The sequence below is a fragment of the Gallus gallus genome, chromosome 6 (genome assembly GCF_016699485.2).
Source record: "Gallus gallus isolate bGalGal1 chromosome 6, bGalGal1.mat.broiler.GRCg7b, whole genome shotgun sequence".
Taxonomy (NCBI): domain Eukaryota; kingdom Metazoa; phylum Chordata; class Aves; order Galliformes; family Phasianidae; genus Gallus; species Gallus gallus.
In genome coordinates this window covers 12,278,840-12,295,307 of record NC_052537.1, presented here as the reverse complement: position 1 = coordinate 12,295,307, position 16,468 = coordinate 12,278,840, and the positions used below count along the sequence as shown (strand labels likewise).

Sequence of the window (16,468 nt, the reverse complement as noted above, 5' to 3'; positions counted from 1 at the left end):
CTCATCATGCACAGACTTATCTCAAAGCCCTGTGAGCCCTTCCCCGGCAACACAGCGCTCAAAGCCTGTGCTCCCAGCAAGGGAAACAGAGGGACCAGAGCCAAACCAAGAACTGGTTTGACACAATCATCTCTCACTCCTTGAGCTGGCGGACAGATCTGTTCTCATGAGATTCTGGTCCACAGCAAGACTTACTGTTGACTCAGAGCTTCTATAGGCTGCCCTTAGGTAGCCTTTCTCTCCTCTCTCCCACCTGCACCTGGGTGACCCCTAAAAACCGGTAGTCTTAGGGTGAGGAGAGCTTGGGTCTCACCACTTCCCAGGAGCATTTCTGGTGAGAATCTGTACCAGGAACATTCCCTGCCACTTTCTAGAGGTGCACGTGGGGAGCACAGAGTCATGCCAGCACCGTGCAACGGAGGTACCTCAATTCAGTCATCGTTCTACCTCCAACCTGCTTACATCTGAGCTCAGCCTTGGGCATGATGACTGCTGTGGCCAAAGTACACCTGGTGTCACATGTTGGCAGACATGCGGCCAGGGGCACAGTGACCCAGTCGCCGTGCCCATGCATGCTACACTGCTCTGCCAACAGATCAGGGATCCGCAGGACCCACAGGTGGGCTCCCTGCTGGCCAGAAGGGTGGGGACAGCCAGGCTGGGGCTCTTGTCCCAGTTCTGTCCTCACTACTGCCACACAATAGTTTCCAGACTGGCCTTCAGGGTCAGGAGCTGTCGCAGCGCCGGATGGAGCTGCTTGGCAGAGAGAAGGATTCACTTCAAAGTCACACATCAAAGCTGGGAATTAGATTTTCTGCATACTGATGGAGTTAAATAAATGCCATTAGAGGGAGATTAACATCACCATGCAGCAGTATCCGGGATAGGCAGCAGGTAGTGTCCTCCAGAGATGCCTCCCTTGCTCTGCTGGTTGTGGGAGGACCCTCGGAAGAACAAGCAGGACACTATGCCAGTGCATGCTAACCAAGGGGCTTCCCTCCACACTAAATGCTTCTCGCAGCTTCCCCCCACCCTGCTGCTGCCCTTTGGCAAAGCTTAGCTGATTTCCAAACCCCCTGCTGCTGGGGGTTGGTGCAGAGGTTTAATTATTTGCTTTTCCTTGGGTGTGTGGCATGAGGACAGGGAGAGAAGGTCAGGTCCTGTCCTGTCTCCCTTCCCCACCTCCCGGAGCCCAGCATGGGGCAGTGGGCACTTTGGGGCTACATCTGTCTGCTCTGCTGCTCCTTTCTGAGCACAGCCAAAGGTAAGGGGCGTCACGCGGAGGGTCCATGTCAATGGACCCTGCAAATGACCCCGGATGGAGAGGGATGGCAAAATTTGGGGATGGCAGAGGTTCTCCCCAGGGGGAAAGGGGAAAGCCAAAGCTCAATAAGTAAGATCAGATTTGCAGGAGAGTTTACAGTGGTTTTAGAAAAGTGAGCAGACCAAACATGTCATTGCAAAGGTGCTGCTCGCCCCAAATTGTACGTGTGTAGGGACAAGAGTGGTGACTGCAAGTAAATATGAGCAAATCAGTATAATGCAAAGAGGGGATTTGGCCCAACACTGCCCCACAGCTTCATTTCACCCTATTACAAGGTCAGTGATTTAATTAAGAATTAGTGGGTCTGTACAGCTACTTATCTGCTCAGGAGAGGAAAAAGGGAAAACATAAGATATGAGGAGTACAGCCTCTTCTCTCCTCCCAGAAACAAAAAGTTAACATGCAAGTGCTGCCCCCAAATTAATGCCCTTTGCTTTAATGAACGTGCACAGCTGAAAAGCCCCTACAAAACATCTCTCCCGGTCACAGGCATCCTTAGAAAAGTCCTCTTCAGGATTAAAGTGTGTTTCTATGGGATTTGCCAAAAGCCCTGAAGTCCCTAAGTAGTGCCCCCTGCTCTAGCTGTGGTTTACGAGGAAAAGTGGAAATAGAGCCAGGAACCAGCTGCCACCCTGAGGACACCCACATTTCCCTTACCCACCTGTACTACTGAACTGGGAAAGCAGGGAAAGACAGCACAGGTGTAGCAGAGCATACCAGGAGTAGCTTTCTGTGTTGACCCTGGAAATTTGGAACGCGAGAAGAACCCAGTGCAGCTCACGAGCATCCCTGGAGTCCAGTGTGTGAGGAGCAGGGGAACCGGTGCCCATGGCTGCATCCCCCTGACGCTTGCCCCTGTCCCCAGGCAGCCCATGGGTGCTTTCCTTCCAGCCGGGCATGCTGTACCAGTACCACTATGCCCTGGCCATGCAGCTGGGCCCCGTGGCTGGCCTGTCCCCGTCTGGGGGGTGGCTGCAGGCACAGGCTGTGGTCAGGATTCGTCAGCTCCACAGGGACCCCAGCGGGGATGAGCTGCTCCAGGTGCAGGTATGGCAAGCAGTGATGCTGCATTCCCTTTCCCCCATAAAAATGCACAGCAGCTTCACAGCAGATGTCCTTGCCTTTTGCTGTCATAGATCCAAGACCTGAAAGCCCAGCAGAAGCCTGAGGGTCCTGAAGGTCCTCCCATGGACATTGCACTGAATGAGGAGGTGCAGTCAGAACTCCAAAAGCCAGTTTTCATCTCCTGGAGCAGCGGGAAGGTCAGTTGGAGGTCTTCTGCAAGACTTTCTTGGCTATGGAGCCCACTGGAGCTCCTGGCTCTGTATTCCCATCAGGTCACAAGGGGATGAACAAGGTGGCAGGTGCAGCAGCACAGAGCTGTTGTGGTCCAGTGTCACCCTATCCTCCTAAATGGTCCCACTGGTGGGATGTGAACTCTACTCTGACCTTCTCCTCTAAGACTTGGGAAATATTTTTAAAAAAAGAGGAAAACTTGTAGGCACATCTCCATAAAACCCACTGAGGAGTGAAATAATGAAATCATCAGGGCATTGCTTGGGCTGCAGAGGAGATGCCTTTCCACAAGGAGAGCCATTCCCACAGCCTGATGTCAGGTCTCTCCCTCCCAGATCAAAGCCCTGCATGGGGATGAAACAGAAGGCACCCTGATCACCAACCTGAAGCGAGGTGTTGTCAGCCTGCTCCAGCTCCAGCCCCACGCCAGCACCATCGTGGAGGTAGGGGTGGTAAACAACAAGAAGAATGAGCACATTTCCCAAATCATCCTCCCCTGGATGAAGGAAAAACATCCACCAGCATTTCTGCCAGACGGGGTTTATCTGTGTTTCAGGAAGACGCCTCTGGGAGCTGCCAGGTCACATACACCGTGTCCAACCACTCCATTGTAAAGACAAAAGATCTCCTCAGCTGCACAAAGCCAAAAATGGGATATGCCTCTCCGAACAAAGCAAGTCCATTTCTCTGGTGGTGGTGGCTCAGCTTATGGCTAGCATATCAGGGAGGTCCCCCCCCCGAAAATCTCCCAGCAGAATGACTCTGACAAGGCTCCAGCTCTTAGACCCCAGCATAAAGATGGGAAACTGCAGATCTCCATGCAGCTATTTCTGCCCTGTTTAAAATGAATGGGCCTTGTGTTTTGTTCTTGATTTTTTTCCTACATTGTATTAAACTCTGTGTTAAAAAAAAAAAAAAAACAAAAAAAAAACACATTGCCACTAAGATTCCTCGTGAGGTTTGGGGAGGTCTTGACACCTGGCAAACACCAAGTGTTCATATAAACAAAGCTTTCTGGGATGCGAAATATGGCAAACTTACTCCAGAAAATAAGTTCTGCACAGAGCATTTGTTGGAAAAAGGGTTCCATCCAGAACAAGAGGTTACATCTGTGAAGGGAAACTGGAAGCCATGAAATGGCTACCTCTCCTCAACAATGCCTCAATGGGAGCTTGTCCAGCAGCTCAAAAGTGTGGGAGAAGCCTGGGAGATAATTCTACCAGGGAGACTGAGAGGAAAGGTTGATCTTCTTTCCTTCTTGTTTTCCCTTTTCACAGATGTTTGGCATCCAGTGGCAGCCCTCCAGCAGAAGCCTGTATGTGGTGAAGGACAGCCTGCTGCAGTCGGTGCTGGCAGAGGAGAGCCACATGCTGTCCCTAGTCTTGAGGTCCACCACTGGTGTCAAAATCAGCTCAAGGTGAGTGATGTTGCCATACAAGTTCCCTAATTGGGCATGTGATGAATGGACATCTATAGAGATAAAGCTGTTCTCTTCATGGAGGCCACATCAAACACCTCTTGATAGCTCTCAGCCTGCATCTTCTTCTTCAAACCTCCATCCTCCAAACAAGGGTGTGAAGGATGAAGTACCTCTCAATGGTTTCCTCTCCCTCAACAGGCAGGAGCTCAAGCTGGTGTCTTCAACGCCCAGTCCTGCAGTGGCAGCTGAAGAGAGCCTTGAGAACGTGCTGGCTAGCATAGAGGGACAGCACCAGCCCCTGGCCATAGCCAGCCTGCCCTTCAGGAGGGGCTGCACCCACTGCCCTTCGGTCGGTGGCTCTGTGCATCCCCATAAGCCCCCATGTGTTCACCCCCTGGCTGTTGGATTTGGGGTCAAACCACTGATATCATGCACAGCTAGCACATCCAGTCTGTTTAAACACATCCCAGGCCTGAGCTCAGGAAATAGTTCCACCACCAGTCACCCTGACAAGGACCCATACATCCCATAAGGCCACTTCCACTCCTAAATATTTCCTGAAGTATAATCATGATCCCGTAATTCAGGATGTAAAAGAAAGTGGCTGAACTCCACCAAACACTGTCCTTCCAGCTGACGGCCTATCTGAAGACCTTTGATAGCCAGCAAGCCAAAATGGACATCTCAAAGGCTGCAACTACGTGGCAGTTCCAGAGGTTCATCCAGATGCTGCGCAGTGCCAAGAAGAGAGATGTGCTGCAGCTGCTGAAGAGAGCACCTGAGAAGATGCTGTGAGGCTCCCCATAGCTAGCCCTCCAAAAGGGGCTTTCCGCAGCAGTAAATACTGTGTAGGACCATGGCACGTAGGATCATTGATGACACCACTGATCTCACTCCTCTTGCCCCAGACCCTTTGTGGTGGAGGCAGCGGTGGCCGCGCAGTCGGTGCCAGCCTTGGCAGCTCTCTCAGACTTCCTGGATTTCAGCAAGGAGCCCGGGTCCCTACTGGAGACGTTCCTCTATGCAGCAGCCTTCTCTCCCCGACCTACAAAAGAGCTGCTGCGTTTGGTGCTGGTAGGTGGGGACATTCCCTCCAGAGAGGCTTGAGCCCATCTTTAGATCTTGCTCACCCCACCAATCTGCTCTCGTAGCCTTCCTGGCAAAGCCTCCCACTACAGGCACAATGTACAATTTTCAGACCTTCCTATTTATGTGATTATTTTACATGCTTTTAATGGGACACTGCCAAAGAGAGTAGTGCTCCTCAGAAGGGTAAGTGTTCAGCAGAAGGTGTTTTATATCAATGCATTACAAATGTTAAAAGCATAATTAGAGCTACTGAAAAATTTTTAGCCCGTCAATCCATGCATTGCCCCCCTTGAAGGCAGGTAAGAACCAGTTTCTCCTTACCTTTCTGATAAATGCTTTGAAATAACAGCTGAAACATTTTCTCCCATTTCATAATACCCCTTGCTCTGCCCAGGACAAGCTGGATGGGAAGCAGATGGCACCCGAGGTCCGGGACACAGGGATGGTGGCCCTGGGCTCTCTGGTTGGAAAGCTGTGCCAGCAGCAGCTGTGCGGACTGCAGGTGAGCCCTGCAAACCCAGTTCAGGTTCCTCGGCCTTTCAGCTCCTTTGGGGTTCCCAAAACTCCTCCTCACCCTCACCTCACTCTCCTTGGCTTCTGCTCTCTTTGCCAAACCCAATCAGGAGGTGAAACACGGCATGGAAACCATCCTAACAGGGCTGAGAAGTGCCGAGAAGGAGCACGAGGCAGTCATCCACCTTCTGGCCCTGGGGAATGCGCAGCTCCCCAGCACCATCCCCACCCTCCTGGAGCACGCAGAGAAAGGTCCCACCGCCGTGGCAGCTGCAGCCATCAGCGCCCTGCGGCAATTCCGTGCCTGGCACATCACCAGCGAGGTACCCAACATACAAACTCCTCTTCCCACTGGGGTCCTTGCCACCATTTGCATACCAGCACACTGATATCATCCCTCAAACTGCCCTCTCGCGTCAGGTGAAAAGAGCAATGAGGAGGATCTTCCACGAGAAGAGGAAGAGCTACGAGAAAACATGCCGCTTGGCCGCTGCAGAAATCCTCTTGGATAACACACCCTTGTCCATGGATGTCATCAACATCCTGCTGGCCGCTCACCATCTGGGAACAGAAGCAGCAACGTTCCTGTTACTGAAGGTGCAGAGCAGCCTGCATGCCAACCACCACCCAGCAAGGTGGGTTTTGCTTTTTGTCCTTCCCAACACTTCAGCTGTGGCTTTTGAGCTGCAGACCCAGGCTTATGTTTTCAGCAGTCCTTGGAGGCTAACACTGTGGCTTGTGGTGCAGCACACGCTGTGTAACCACATTAATCTCCCTATCTGCACAGAACAGGCCAGCACTAACAGTTTTCAGAGCTAAGCAGAAGCTGCACAAAAATATTCAGATGGTTTATCCTAATTTATAGAGGAGAGGGGAATTCCAGGATAGCCTGACTGCTCATTTCCTTCTTTGCTTGCATTGTCAGCAAATAGCTCTGAAATTTGTATTTCCTTCTTTTCTTTGTACAGTTCATTCACATTTCCCCCCCCCCCCAATCTTTACATACCACATCTCTCTTGCTTCCAGGAAGATAATGAGTGACATCATGAGAGACCCTCGGATAAACAACTACAACCACTTTTCGAAAGCTGGCATCTCCTCCTCCTTCTCAGGACCTCTGACAGGTGACATCACAGGGACACTGGCCCCACGGTCCCCTGAAGAAGCAAAGGAGGGCTGGTGGGGAAGAGCAGGCTGCAGCAGAGAGGCCTCAGCTTTCAGGAAACACCCCCAAAATCTTGGGTTGAGCAGTCTCCAGCACCATCCAAAGTTGGCCGATTGCCACCACCAGATGTTTGCCTCCCTCTGATGCCCCATGCTTTGAGCTGAAAGTGGGTTAGAGCACACCACATACTTTTCCCATATTCTGCTGATTTGAAAGAGGAACTTCAGTTGGAAAGGAAGCCAAGAGTAGGCTGTAAGTGGGAGTTAGTTTTCTCCCTGATAAGTCAAAATATTTAGCCTCATTCCTCAGTTCCTTTGGTATTTTTAATAAGTTCTTCTACTAAGCTTTTAATAAGCTCTCTTGTACTGAGATTAAAAAAAAAAAATCACCAAACTTCAGAGAGACTGTAGCAATCCATGCTTGCTAAATACCTATTTAAATCTTCACCTTTTGGCCCCCATTTCAAATGATCTCAGCCTAGCCTTGTAGGGGATACGTGGAGGTAAAACATCTGACACCTGCAAGAAAAACACTGCACTGCCACATTCCTTGCTTATCACCAGAATGTAAGGAGGTGGCACAGAGATTTCCTCTCTGAATAACTTAGCTTCATCAGGTAGCTCTGTCTTTCAGCCACCAAGGAACTGCTCTCCACCTTCGGGCTGGACCTGCTGTTTTTGGAGGGTGGGTTCCTGAGAAAGAGTGTCTCCGACTTCTCGCTGCTCAGCCAAGACTGGCATCTTCGTGCGGCTCAGGTGAGAGACAGCAATGGGTTTGGCTTCACCACCCTACCCAGAAGACCTCACCACTGCAGAAGACACTGACGTGTAGCCATGTTCTGAACAAGAGAGCCTACCCAAAAGGGTTGGCCAAGGGTAGCAGCTCAAATAGCATCCCGGTGCCTGAAATGGACCCCTCAGTCATGCTCTTTGCAGCTCATGTCTCCATTTCTATGGTTTAGGTCACTATAGAAGCACAAGGGATGGAGTCTATGCTGGGAGAAAACACCTTGGAAGGGGAAGAGGGGCCAGAGCTCACGGCTGGGATGTCTGCCATCTTCTTTGATGTCCAGTTGCGGCCCATCATCTTCTTCAAGGGATATACAGACCTAATGGCCAAGGTTCTGCTGAGCAGTGGGGAACCCACAAGCGTGGTCAAAGGGAACCTCCTGCTGATGGACCATCACCAGGTACTGGTGGGATGAACTGTCTTTCCCCATACTGGCCTCAAGGCAGGTCCATGGTAACACCCAGGGAATCCCACACCTAAAACCTTCTGGTTGATACTTGTTCATTGTGGCTATACATCTCAGCTTGGGGTGGCACTGCCACAGGTCCCTGGGGGGTTGTAAAACGCTCTCCATCTCCCAGGTCATCCCTCTGCAGTCTGGTCTCCAGGCAGTGGTCAAACTCCAGGGTGGACTCGGGCTTGATATCTCAGCCAACGTGGATGTGAACATCTGGGAGCAGGAACTGAAGACCAGTGTCGACACCAGGTGAGCAGGTCCAGGGATCCCACCACCCAGGATAAGGGTTTGTGGAGTTGTCCAGTGCCCAGAGCTCAGTGCCAGACCCGCACACTCCCTTCTTGCAGGGGAAGCCTCACCATTGATTTCCAGGCAGAATTGGACACCCCTTTCCTCCATACCACCCTGAGGAGCCAGACAGAGGCAGAGACCTCAATCTACTTCGACACCATCCTGAGATTTTCCAGTAGCCCTGTGCTCATGTGCCTGCAGCTGAGGGAGGATCAGGTACCCTATAGGTAAGCTCTGGATGCAGGCTGCAGTTGGGTCCCATGAAGCACCAGTCAGTGCTTATCCCACACAATGGCTGATGGAGCTCTTCATCAAGTGCAGATCATACCTGTCCTCAGCACCAAAGGCAGGAGGTCCTAAATCTGCTTTATGTAGGAACCATTTATCCTGCCATTTATCCCTCAACTCCAGACATTGCAGCAATTCTTCCTCATGCTTCTCATGGACGCTCCTGAAACATCACAGCCTCTGACAGCCTTTACTGGAGGCACCAAAGGTTCAAGAACCAATGACATAGTACACACACAAAAAAGAGGTTGAAAGAAATCCACTCGCAAAGCAGATGACAGAGGCTAGGAGAATAACAAAGATTTAACGCATGGCTGCATAACACAGGTTTAACATATATAAGGATTAATGCATATAATGAAAATGTCTTATGAGGCAATAATACAGCCACTACATTCAAGAAAACATTGTCCAGAAAGAAATTGGACGGTCTTGGTGAGAACAGTGGCATAACAGCGTGTCACACAGAGCCCCATGCAAACCCTCCTCCAGCTTCTGCACTTCTGGTCACAGGCTGGGTGGGAGCAACCCAGCCAGTGAGGGATCCACACAAGGGATCTGTGCGATGGACAGCAAACCCCATATCTCTCTCCCTCATCCTGCAGCGCAGGGAAAGGTCTGATCAACCACATGCTTGCTCTGAAACCATCATGGAGGTGCCCAAGTTCAGTTTGAATAGGGCCCTGGGTAGCTTAATCTGGTGGAGGGCAACCAGCCCACAGCAGGGGGTTGGAACTTGATGATCTTTAAGGTCCCTTCCAGCACAAACCATCCTATGACTGTGTGCTTGATAAAGAGAAGGACTTCTTAGGGACAAGAGGCAATTAATGGGAGATAAAGGTCCTGCATGTGAACAGGTGTGTGAATAGCCTGATAGATGGATGAGGTCGTCCACCACCATCACAGCCTCCTGACCACCTGCTTCTCCCTTGCTCCAACAGAGAGGTCTTCACCATCTCTACATCTGCTGGGAACCAAAGCAGCACTATTCGAAAAGGCCGGCAGGGCACTGTGCCTGCCCAGGAGTTTGCCCTGCACCAGGCCAACTCTGAGATGTGCCACCTGCTGCTGACAGCAGAGGAGGGAGCATAGGAGAGGAGACCATTTGGGACAGAGCTTCTGCATCCCTGCCTGCCATGCACCCTGGTTCTTCATGAGCTGGCAAAACCTCTGCCCATCTCTGCCACAACCAGATTGCTGTAAGAAAAATGATGAAATGAGAGCATCAGAAGAGGTGGAGGAACTGCTGCAGGGCAGCAAGAGGCACCCCTTGCTTGCGGCTAGGATCTTTGCACCCTTTAGTTCTTTCAACCTGAACTCTTCTCCTCCATGGGCATTGCCTGAAGCTAGAGCAATCCATGTAACAAGCCTTGTGATACACAGCCTTCTTTTGCAAATATGTTTCTGATAGCCCAAAAAAAGCATGCTACAGTCTGATACATGTTTTCCTTCCATTTATTAAACAGTTGGAAGGGAACAACACATCTGCAGCTGGCAAGGAGAAAGTTGCCCACAAGGGAGTGTAATAACATCACCCCACATTAATGCACAATTTTGTGGCTGCCGAAGAGACCAGGAACATGGAAAATAAATGTATTACTGGAGGAGGTGTGAGTTAGTTTTCTTTCCTTTGTTTGTTTTTTAAGTTTTTTAATGCAGCCATATAGATATTCATCCCAGAATATTCCTCAGGGAGAGATAACGCAGCAAGACAAAACACTGCATAACCTGTTGCCAATTACTGTATGTTCTTTGTAGTGTAATTGAATGCATTTGCATTTATTTGCATATGAAGGCAACCTAGCTCCCTCACAGCTCGGATCTGTCCTGTAGTACCTGCCGGGAAGCTGAACTCTGTTGCCAGGGATATGGCTGGTGTCACAGCAGGCAGCAAGGATGAGGCCAGGAAGGGAATAGCTTGGATTTCAGTGAGGTCAGATTTGTGCTTGATGCATGAAGATAAAGAAGAAACGTGACCCGTAAAGCTTAGAGAGAGCTGGACAGAAACATCAAGAAGCTTAAAACACAGAGAGTCTACCCAACAGAAAACACCCTCTAAAGGATGGACCAGCAGTGTCAGTCTTCATCTCTAAGCAGGGAGAGCTGTGATAAAGGCAGAACTGAAAAATGGAAACAAACAGGGGAGGTCAGAAGGAGTTGGGGTGGGGGCTGTGGAGCAGGGAGTGGCTGCAGGAGAAGAGAAGAGCCACGAGATGTTTCATTACCTTCAGCACATCCGTCACAGCTCCGCATATCCCCCTCACTATGCTGATCCTCACCAACAGCTCCTGCTCTCACATGGGATTTTGGCATAGAAGAGAGAAGAACTAGAAAGGCTTTTTGAGATTGCCAGGGTTCCCAGCATGCAATGAAGACACAGGAAGAAAACGCTGACTCTATCATAGGTAGCATGCAGACCTTGTCTCAAGTCAGCAAAGCTGGGGAACCATGTGGTTCAAGCTGTGGTGCAGGCTGACAATGCGTTTGGGAAATTATCCATCCAGTGGGTATTTGCAATGAATTACTGGTGGTTCAGTCCATCTTATGGGGCAAACATAGATGCTGGGTGGTGCAAAGGGCAAGAGATCAAGAGGCTGAAGAGGTCCTTTCTGAAACTGAGGGTCTTCTCAGAAAGCCTGGCCAAGTACTACAGTCTGTTGGTGCTGGATGATCATCTCCCAGTGCAGACACTATTCAATCAAAAGTGGAAAAACCAAACTCTGGGTCACATCTCCATCCCATCCCTTTCCTCCTCCTTATGGAAGCCAGCCAATACCAGTTGACAGGCATTTTACTTGCACGGGAGGGGTCAAAACCAATCTATTGAGTGATGGCTTCTGCCTGGAGCCTCTTGTCTTCTTTTTGATCCCAAGTTTACATATTAACAGAGAAGCCTCTGGCCCTTCTTATCATCTGAACAGCAGCTCCCCTTCTCTGCTCCTCAGGGCGGTAGATGGAGATAGGATTGCCTCAACTCCACGTGCTGAAGGCAGTGTTCCAGCAACAAAGAGATACAGCAGCTTCCCTTTTCTCTTGATATTTGGGATCTTTTGGTGACAGTTTATGAAAATTACAATTAGTTTGAAGTAAATATTGTTCTTCTGTTTTGCATTCTCCTCCCGAGTTGGATTGTTATCAGGCACAAACACAGAACACCTCTCCTATACTACAGGGAGGCTTGCCAGGGAAAGCAGCACTTCATTCCTTCCTGACAAGAATACGCCTTTGAAATATCTCAGTCCCTTTTTTCTATTAGGAAATGTGCTTTTCAGGAAGAAAGGAGGGACACTGGGATTGTGAGAATGGAGACCCCGATGTTAAAGTAGCACAGTCTCCTGGGTTTGTCTGCTTCTTCTGGAAGGCACTAATATCACACACTTAGGTTACGTACGGAAAAAAAAGCAATGTGTTTTTCTATATTTTCTCTTTGACTCTTAACATTACCAGACATAAAAGCAAAGAGCAGTTCCCATAGACACTTCCACCCAGCACAGCACAGCCAAAGCCACCCCAGAGCTATGCTTCCCAGGGATTTGCTTTTTAGTTCTGTATTCAGGGTGCCCCAGAGATGCATAGCTAAATGCTGCAGGGAGGCTGAGATGGGAACACAAGGCTCCTTCTGCTCCTACCAACCCCCAGAGCACCTTTAGGGATGACAGCAGCCCTGCAGAAAGTCTCTACAGGGCAGGGGATGCTGCCTTATCCTCTCTTACTATTTCTGCAAAGATATTGGAGGCCATCCAAGACTTGGCTTGAGAACTGGGCTTCCCATGCACCAAGGCTCTGCTGGTTACAGGACAAGCTCGCACAGAACCAACCTCAAGGACACAGAAAGAAGCTGACCTGGGTCTTGCCCTCGGTTCTGAACAGGGGGATCTGGGTGACCGTGGGGAGGCAGCCCCTATCTCCTTGTACTGCTCCAATTGCTACCAAGCTGCTGATAGCCAATGGCTGAGTAAGGAAAGAGGCAGTACTAAACCTCATCTTCCTCTGAACTCCACTTGCTCCCCGGGGAAAGGGCAAAAATGGGGAGGGTCACATTATCACCCGCTCCTCACTGGGATTTGTGCATTTCACATATTTCAGCGCTATTTGCTTGACTGCTGTAGAGCACCTTCTGGAGCAACTGCTCTCCCAAGAGCGTCCTAAAGCTTCACAATAAGAAGTGACGGGTGCCCAGAGCATACTCCTATCCAGAAATAGGGGATGGGAAGGTCAGAGGGTGCCAGAACCCAAACTTTCCCTACTGCTTGAGGTGCTCCCTCTTGCCAGCAGCTGCTCAGCTCCCAGGGCCGCGGCAGGAGGCTAAACCCAGGGGAGCCCCTGGGAGCACCTCTCCTGCACAGCTACCCAAGCAGCCTTATGCGTGGAGCTGCAGATCAGCAGTGACCTCCAGCGGCTGCTGCCAAACCCGACGGAGGTGCCAGGGCAGAATCATTGTGCTGTGCCATACAAGGGCTGGGCTCGTATCCCACCACCAGCGCCTAGATCCATAAACTTTCCTCTTCCTAGCGCAGCCCCGCTCACTCAGTGGGGCGATAAAACATTATCTGTACGTCTACTGCAGCTTTCTGCACAGACAAAACTAAGCCAAAGACAGCGTGCACAAAACTGAGAAGCATATGTGTGAGAGGAGAGACAACACACAGGAGATAGGCACTCCTTCACAGTTGCACATTTAAAGTGCTGGGGCAGATCTCTTATCATCCACTGCTTTTCAATCCTAGGCAACTAGTAATAAATAAAAATAAAATAAAAACATAACAGCATTTCCACAGCAAATCCACTCACCAAATCTCCCATGCAGTTGTCAGGCACAGAGCAGTAGGAGAGCAGCAGCGTGGGTGGGGATACTCAAGTACCCACTGCAGCAATCAGGAATTGAGTGGGAAAGCTGTGAGGTGTAACTGGGCACAGCTGTGCCTGCAGGATGGGTGGTGGTATGAAGTTATCCCTGTGGGGACTGTGAGAGGAAGGGCTCTGGGTACCTTGCTTGAGTGGGATTGGAGTGGGTGACCTCCTGGGGTCCCTGCCAACCTCAGCCATTCTGGAATGATGTGCTTTGGGACAGCGTAAGATGTTCCTTCCTGGCCTCTTTGCTCAGGAGTTGCAGCGGTCCCACTGTCATTGGGAGCAGCAGAGATCTGTACTGAATGATTAGGACTGAGTAAAATAGGTGAGGAGATAGTAAGCAGTGGCTTGAGGAGTTATGGCAACATCACCACCGTGACTTCTAAGGAGCTCACAAAGGAAGAAGCAGGATTTTCAATGAGCAGGGCTTCCAGCATCTTCAAGTGCCACACAAGTGCCACTGGTTGCCTTTGCCAACCTGGGTGTGCAGCCACCATCCCCAGTAAAGCATCCAGGCTGGGAACCACAGAAATGCCACATCTCAGCCACAACCCTTCTGTAGCCACCCGCAGTAAACCACAGTGCAGTGAGTGCTCATTCAGAAGAAAACGTACCCTCTTCTTCCAGCCCCTCCTTCTGCTCGCCTTGTCCTTGAGCACTCTTCATTCCCAGCTCCTATCTGCGGCACGCTCCTATAATCAGGTGCTGTCCTTCATGCCTGCTATAAAGGCAAAAGGAGATGCAGTGTGTGCGTGCAGGCTGGCAGCCCCAGCCCGTGACATGCTGCAGGCCATCGTCAAGCTGTGCTGTGGCATTGCCCATGACCACCTCCGCAAGTTGCCCGGTAAGCACTGCTCTCTCCCCACGTCCCTAGAAAAAGGATGCTATGCTATGAAAGTTCCAAAGGAGATGCTAGGAGGAGAGGCTAAAGAGATCCAAAAGAAGATGCTCAGAGGGCCCTGCAGGAGATGCTAACGGGGTCCTAAAGGTCCTAAAAGATGCTGAGCGGGACTGCAAAGAGATGCTAAGAGCAAATGGTAAAAGGGATGAAGTTTTCAGCTGTGACTGGGTTGGTTCAGCTAATATAAATGCAGCTTGTTTTCAGCCCAAATGAGTGCATGATTTTGCTTTTTATGGCATACATCTTCCTCAGTGGTCACTAGTACATGTCTCTCCCCCAGGCCTGAAGACAGCAGCCACTGCGGTGATGCAGGAGTTGGGAGGCTCACACTGCCTGCCTTCTGAAATTCCTCCTTGTATCCAGAGGCTCATGGGGAAGGATGCTGGTGAGCAGCCCGTGCAGCCCTGACTCTTGGGCACTGTGTTCCTCGGCCCCACTGCAGTGAGGAATGGGGAAGGATGAGCCATCAGATGCACTGATTATTAGGGGGGGCAGAGCTGTCTTAAGGATGAGGGATAATGGTCTTAAGTTGTGCCAGAGGAAGTTCATGTTGGATACTAGGGAACATCTGTATTCAGAAAGAGTGGTGCTGTACTGACACGGGCTATCCAGGGAGATGGTGGAGACATCATCTCTGGAGGTGTTGCAGAGCTGTGGAGATGTGGCACTGAGGGACGTGGGCAGTGGTCAGGTGGGGGTGGACTGGGGTTGGGCTGAGTGACCTGAGTGGGCTTTTCCAACCTGAATGATTCTGATTCTGGTCTGTGGGCTGCCCTCCATCACTCCAGTAGCTTAAAGGCATCCCCAGCATTGATGGGGATGCTGAAAGGTGAATGAACTGTAAAGGCCACCAGAGTGTCTAGTGGAGGTGACAGCCATGTACCAGGGTTTGGTTTGATGTCTGTGGCTGCAGACCCCACCGACTCACTTGAAGACCCAAAACATGGTGAATTCACCTGGCTTGCACTGCTGTACCCACACCCCATCCCTCCAGATGTATGCAAAGCTGGGCAGAGGGGGTGGATTTTTCACACTTCTCTGCATTTCCACCCACTCCTGAAGCCAGGTGCACTGAGCCTGAAGCAGACGTGCAGCCCTCCAGCATGGACCTGTCCTACATCCACCAGGGAGAAAGGGCCCTGCAGCAAGCATTGAGCATCCTGCAGCACCCACACTGCTGGCAGCCGGAGGCCGTGCCGGTAACAGCCCTGACCCCATGCACACCACAAACCCCACACCGAGGCGTGGGGTGCAGCCCTGACGTGGGTGCCGTGCCTGGCAGAACGCAGGGGCTGCAGTGTCCAGCACCGCGCTGCCAGGGCTGGGCCGCGTCTTTCGGGCCGAGGCGGTGCTGGCGGTGCCGGTGGGCCGGCTGCAGGGTGAGCTGTTTGAGCGGCTGGAGGAGATGCCACGCTGGAACCCCAGCCTCAGCCGCGTGGAGGTAGGCAGCAGGACCCCCGGCGGGCATTGGAACCCACTGAAGTCCCACCGTACACAATGCGTGTGCTCTGCAGGTGCTCCGCCGCCCAGGCAAGGACACGCTGGTGACGCATGAGGTGACAGCTGCCAGCCCAGTGGGATGCAGGGACTTCATCAGCACGCGGCACTGCAGCAGGACACGGGCGGCCATCTACCTGGTGGGCACCGCTGCCCACCTCGAGCGGCCACCCGCACCGCAGGGCTGCGTCAGGTAACACAGGCCCCACAGCCCACCATTTTGTGATCTATGGGGGGGAGGCTTCACCTCCAGGCCCTGCTATTCTGTGGCGCAACCACCCTGTCCTGCAGGGCCGAGACGCGGCTGAGCTGTATCGTGCTGCAACCACTGCCAGGCGACCCGAGCTGCACACACGTCACGTGGCTGCTCAGCATGGACCTGAAGGTGAGCGGCACCGTGGCGGTGCCCCCATGCTGTCCTAGCACCCATCATCCTTCATGTATTTCTCTCCCCCAGGGCTGGATCCCCACCTCAGTCACCAACCGCGTCCTGCCGCAGTGCCAGGTCGAGTTCATCAGGCACCTCCGCCAGCACCTCTCTGCCACCGCCTGTCCCTGACCCCAGTACACCGTTACTCATTTGTGGA

The 16,468-nt window shown here is 51.6% G+C and overlaps 2 protein-coding genes across 2 annotated transcripts; both read left to right on the top strand.

Annotated features, from left to right (window-relative positions):
- The first annotated feature begins 1,176 nt into the window (after nucleotides 1–1,176).
- Nucleotides 1,177–10,239, top strand: MTTPL (microsomal triglyceride transfer protein-like). Its single transcript, NM_001322804.2, has 18 exons — nucleotides 1,177–1,264; nucleotides 2,190–2,371; nucleotides 2,461–2,586; nucleotides 2,956–3,063; nucleotides 3,177–3,293; nucleotides 3,898–4,037; nucleotides 4,239–4,389; nucleotides 4,674–4,831; nucleotides 4,949–5,114; nucleotides 5,524–5,631; nucleotides 5,753–5,965; nucleotides 6,063–6,277; nucleotides 6,669–6,766; nucleotides 7,441–7,562; nucleotides 7,769–7,996; nucleotides 8,178–8,302; nucleotides 8,401–8,571; nucleotides 9,574–10,239. The coding sequence occupies exons 1-18, from the start codon at nucleotides 1,198–1,200 to the stop codon at nucleotides 9,722–9,724; spliced, it is 2,646 nt and encodes an 881-aa protein (NP_001309733.1). The 5' UTR covers nucleotides 1,177–1,197; the 3' UTR covers nucleotides 9,725–10,239.
- A 4,024-nt stretch (nucleotides 10,240–14,263) lies between these two features.
- On the top strand, nucleotides 14,264–16,440 carry LOC112532644 (steroidogenic acute regulatory protein, mitochondrial-like). Its single transcript, XM_040702956.1, has 7 exons — nucleotides 14,264–14,327; nucleotides 14,665–14,769; nucleotides 15,447–15,583; nucleotides 15,667–15,825; nucleotides 15,899–16,074; nucleotides 16,173–16,266; nucleotides 16,339–16,440. Exons 1-7 carry the CDS (start codon nucleotides 14,264–14,266, stop codon nucleotides 16,438–16,440), a joined length of 837 nt encoding a protein of 278 aa, XP_040558890.1.
- The last annotated feature ends 28 nt before the right edge of the window (nucleotides 16,441–16,468 follow it).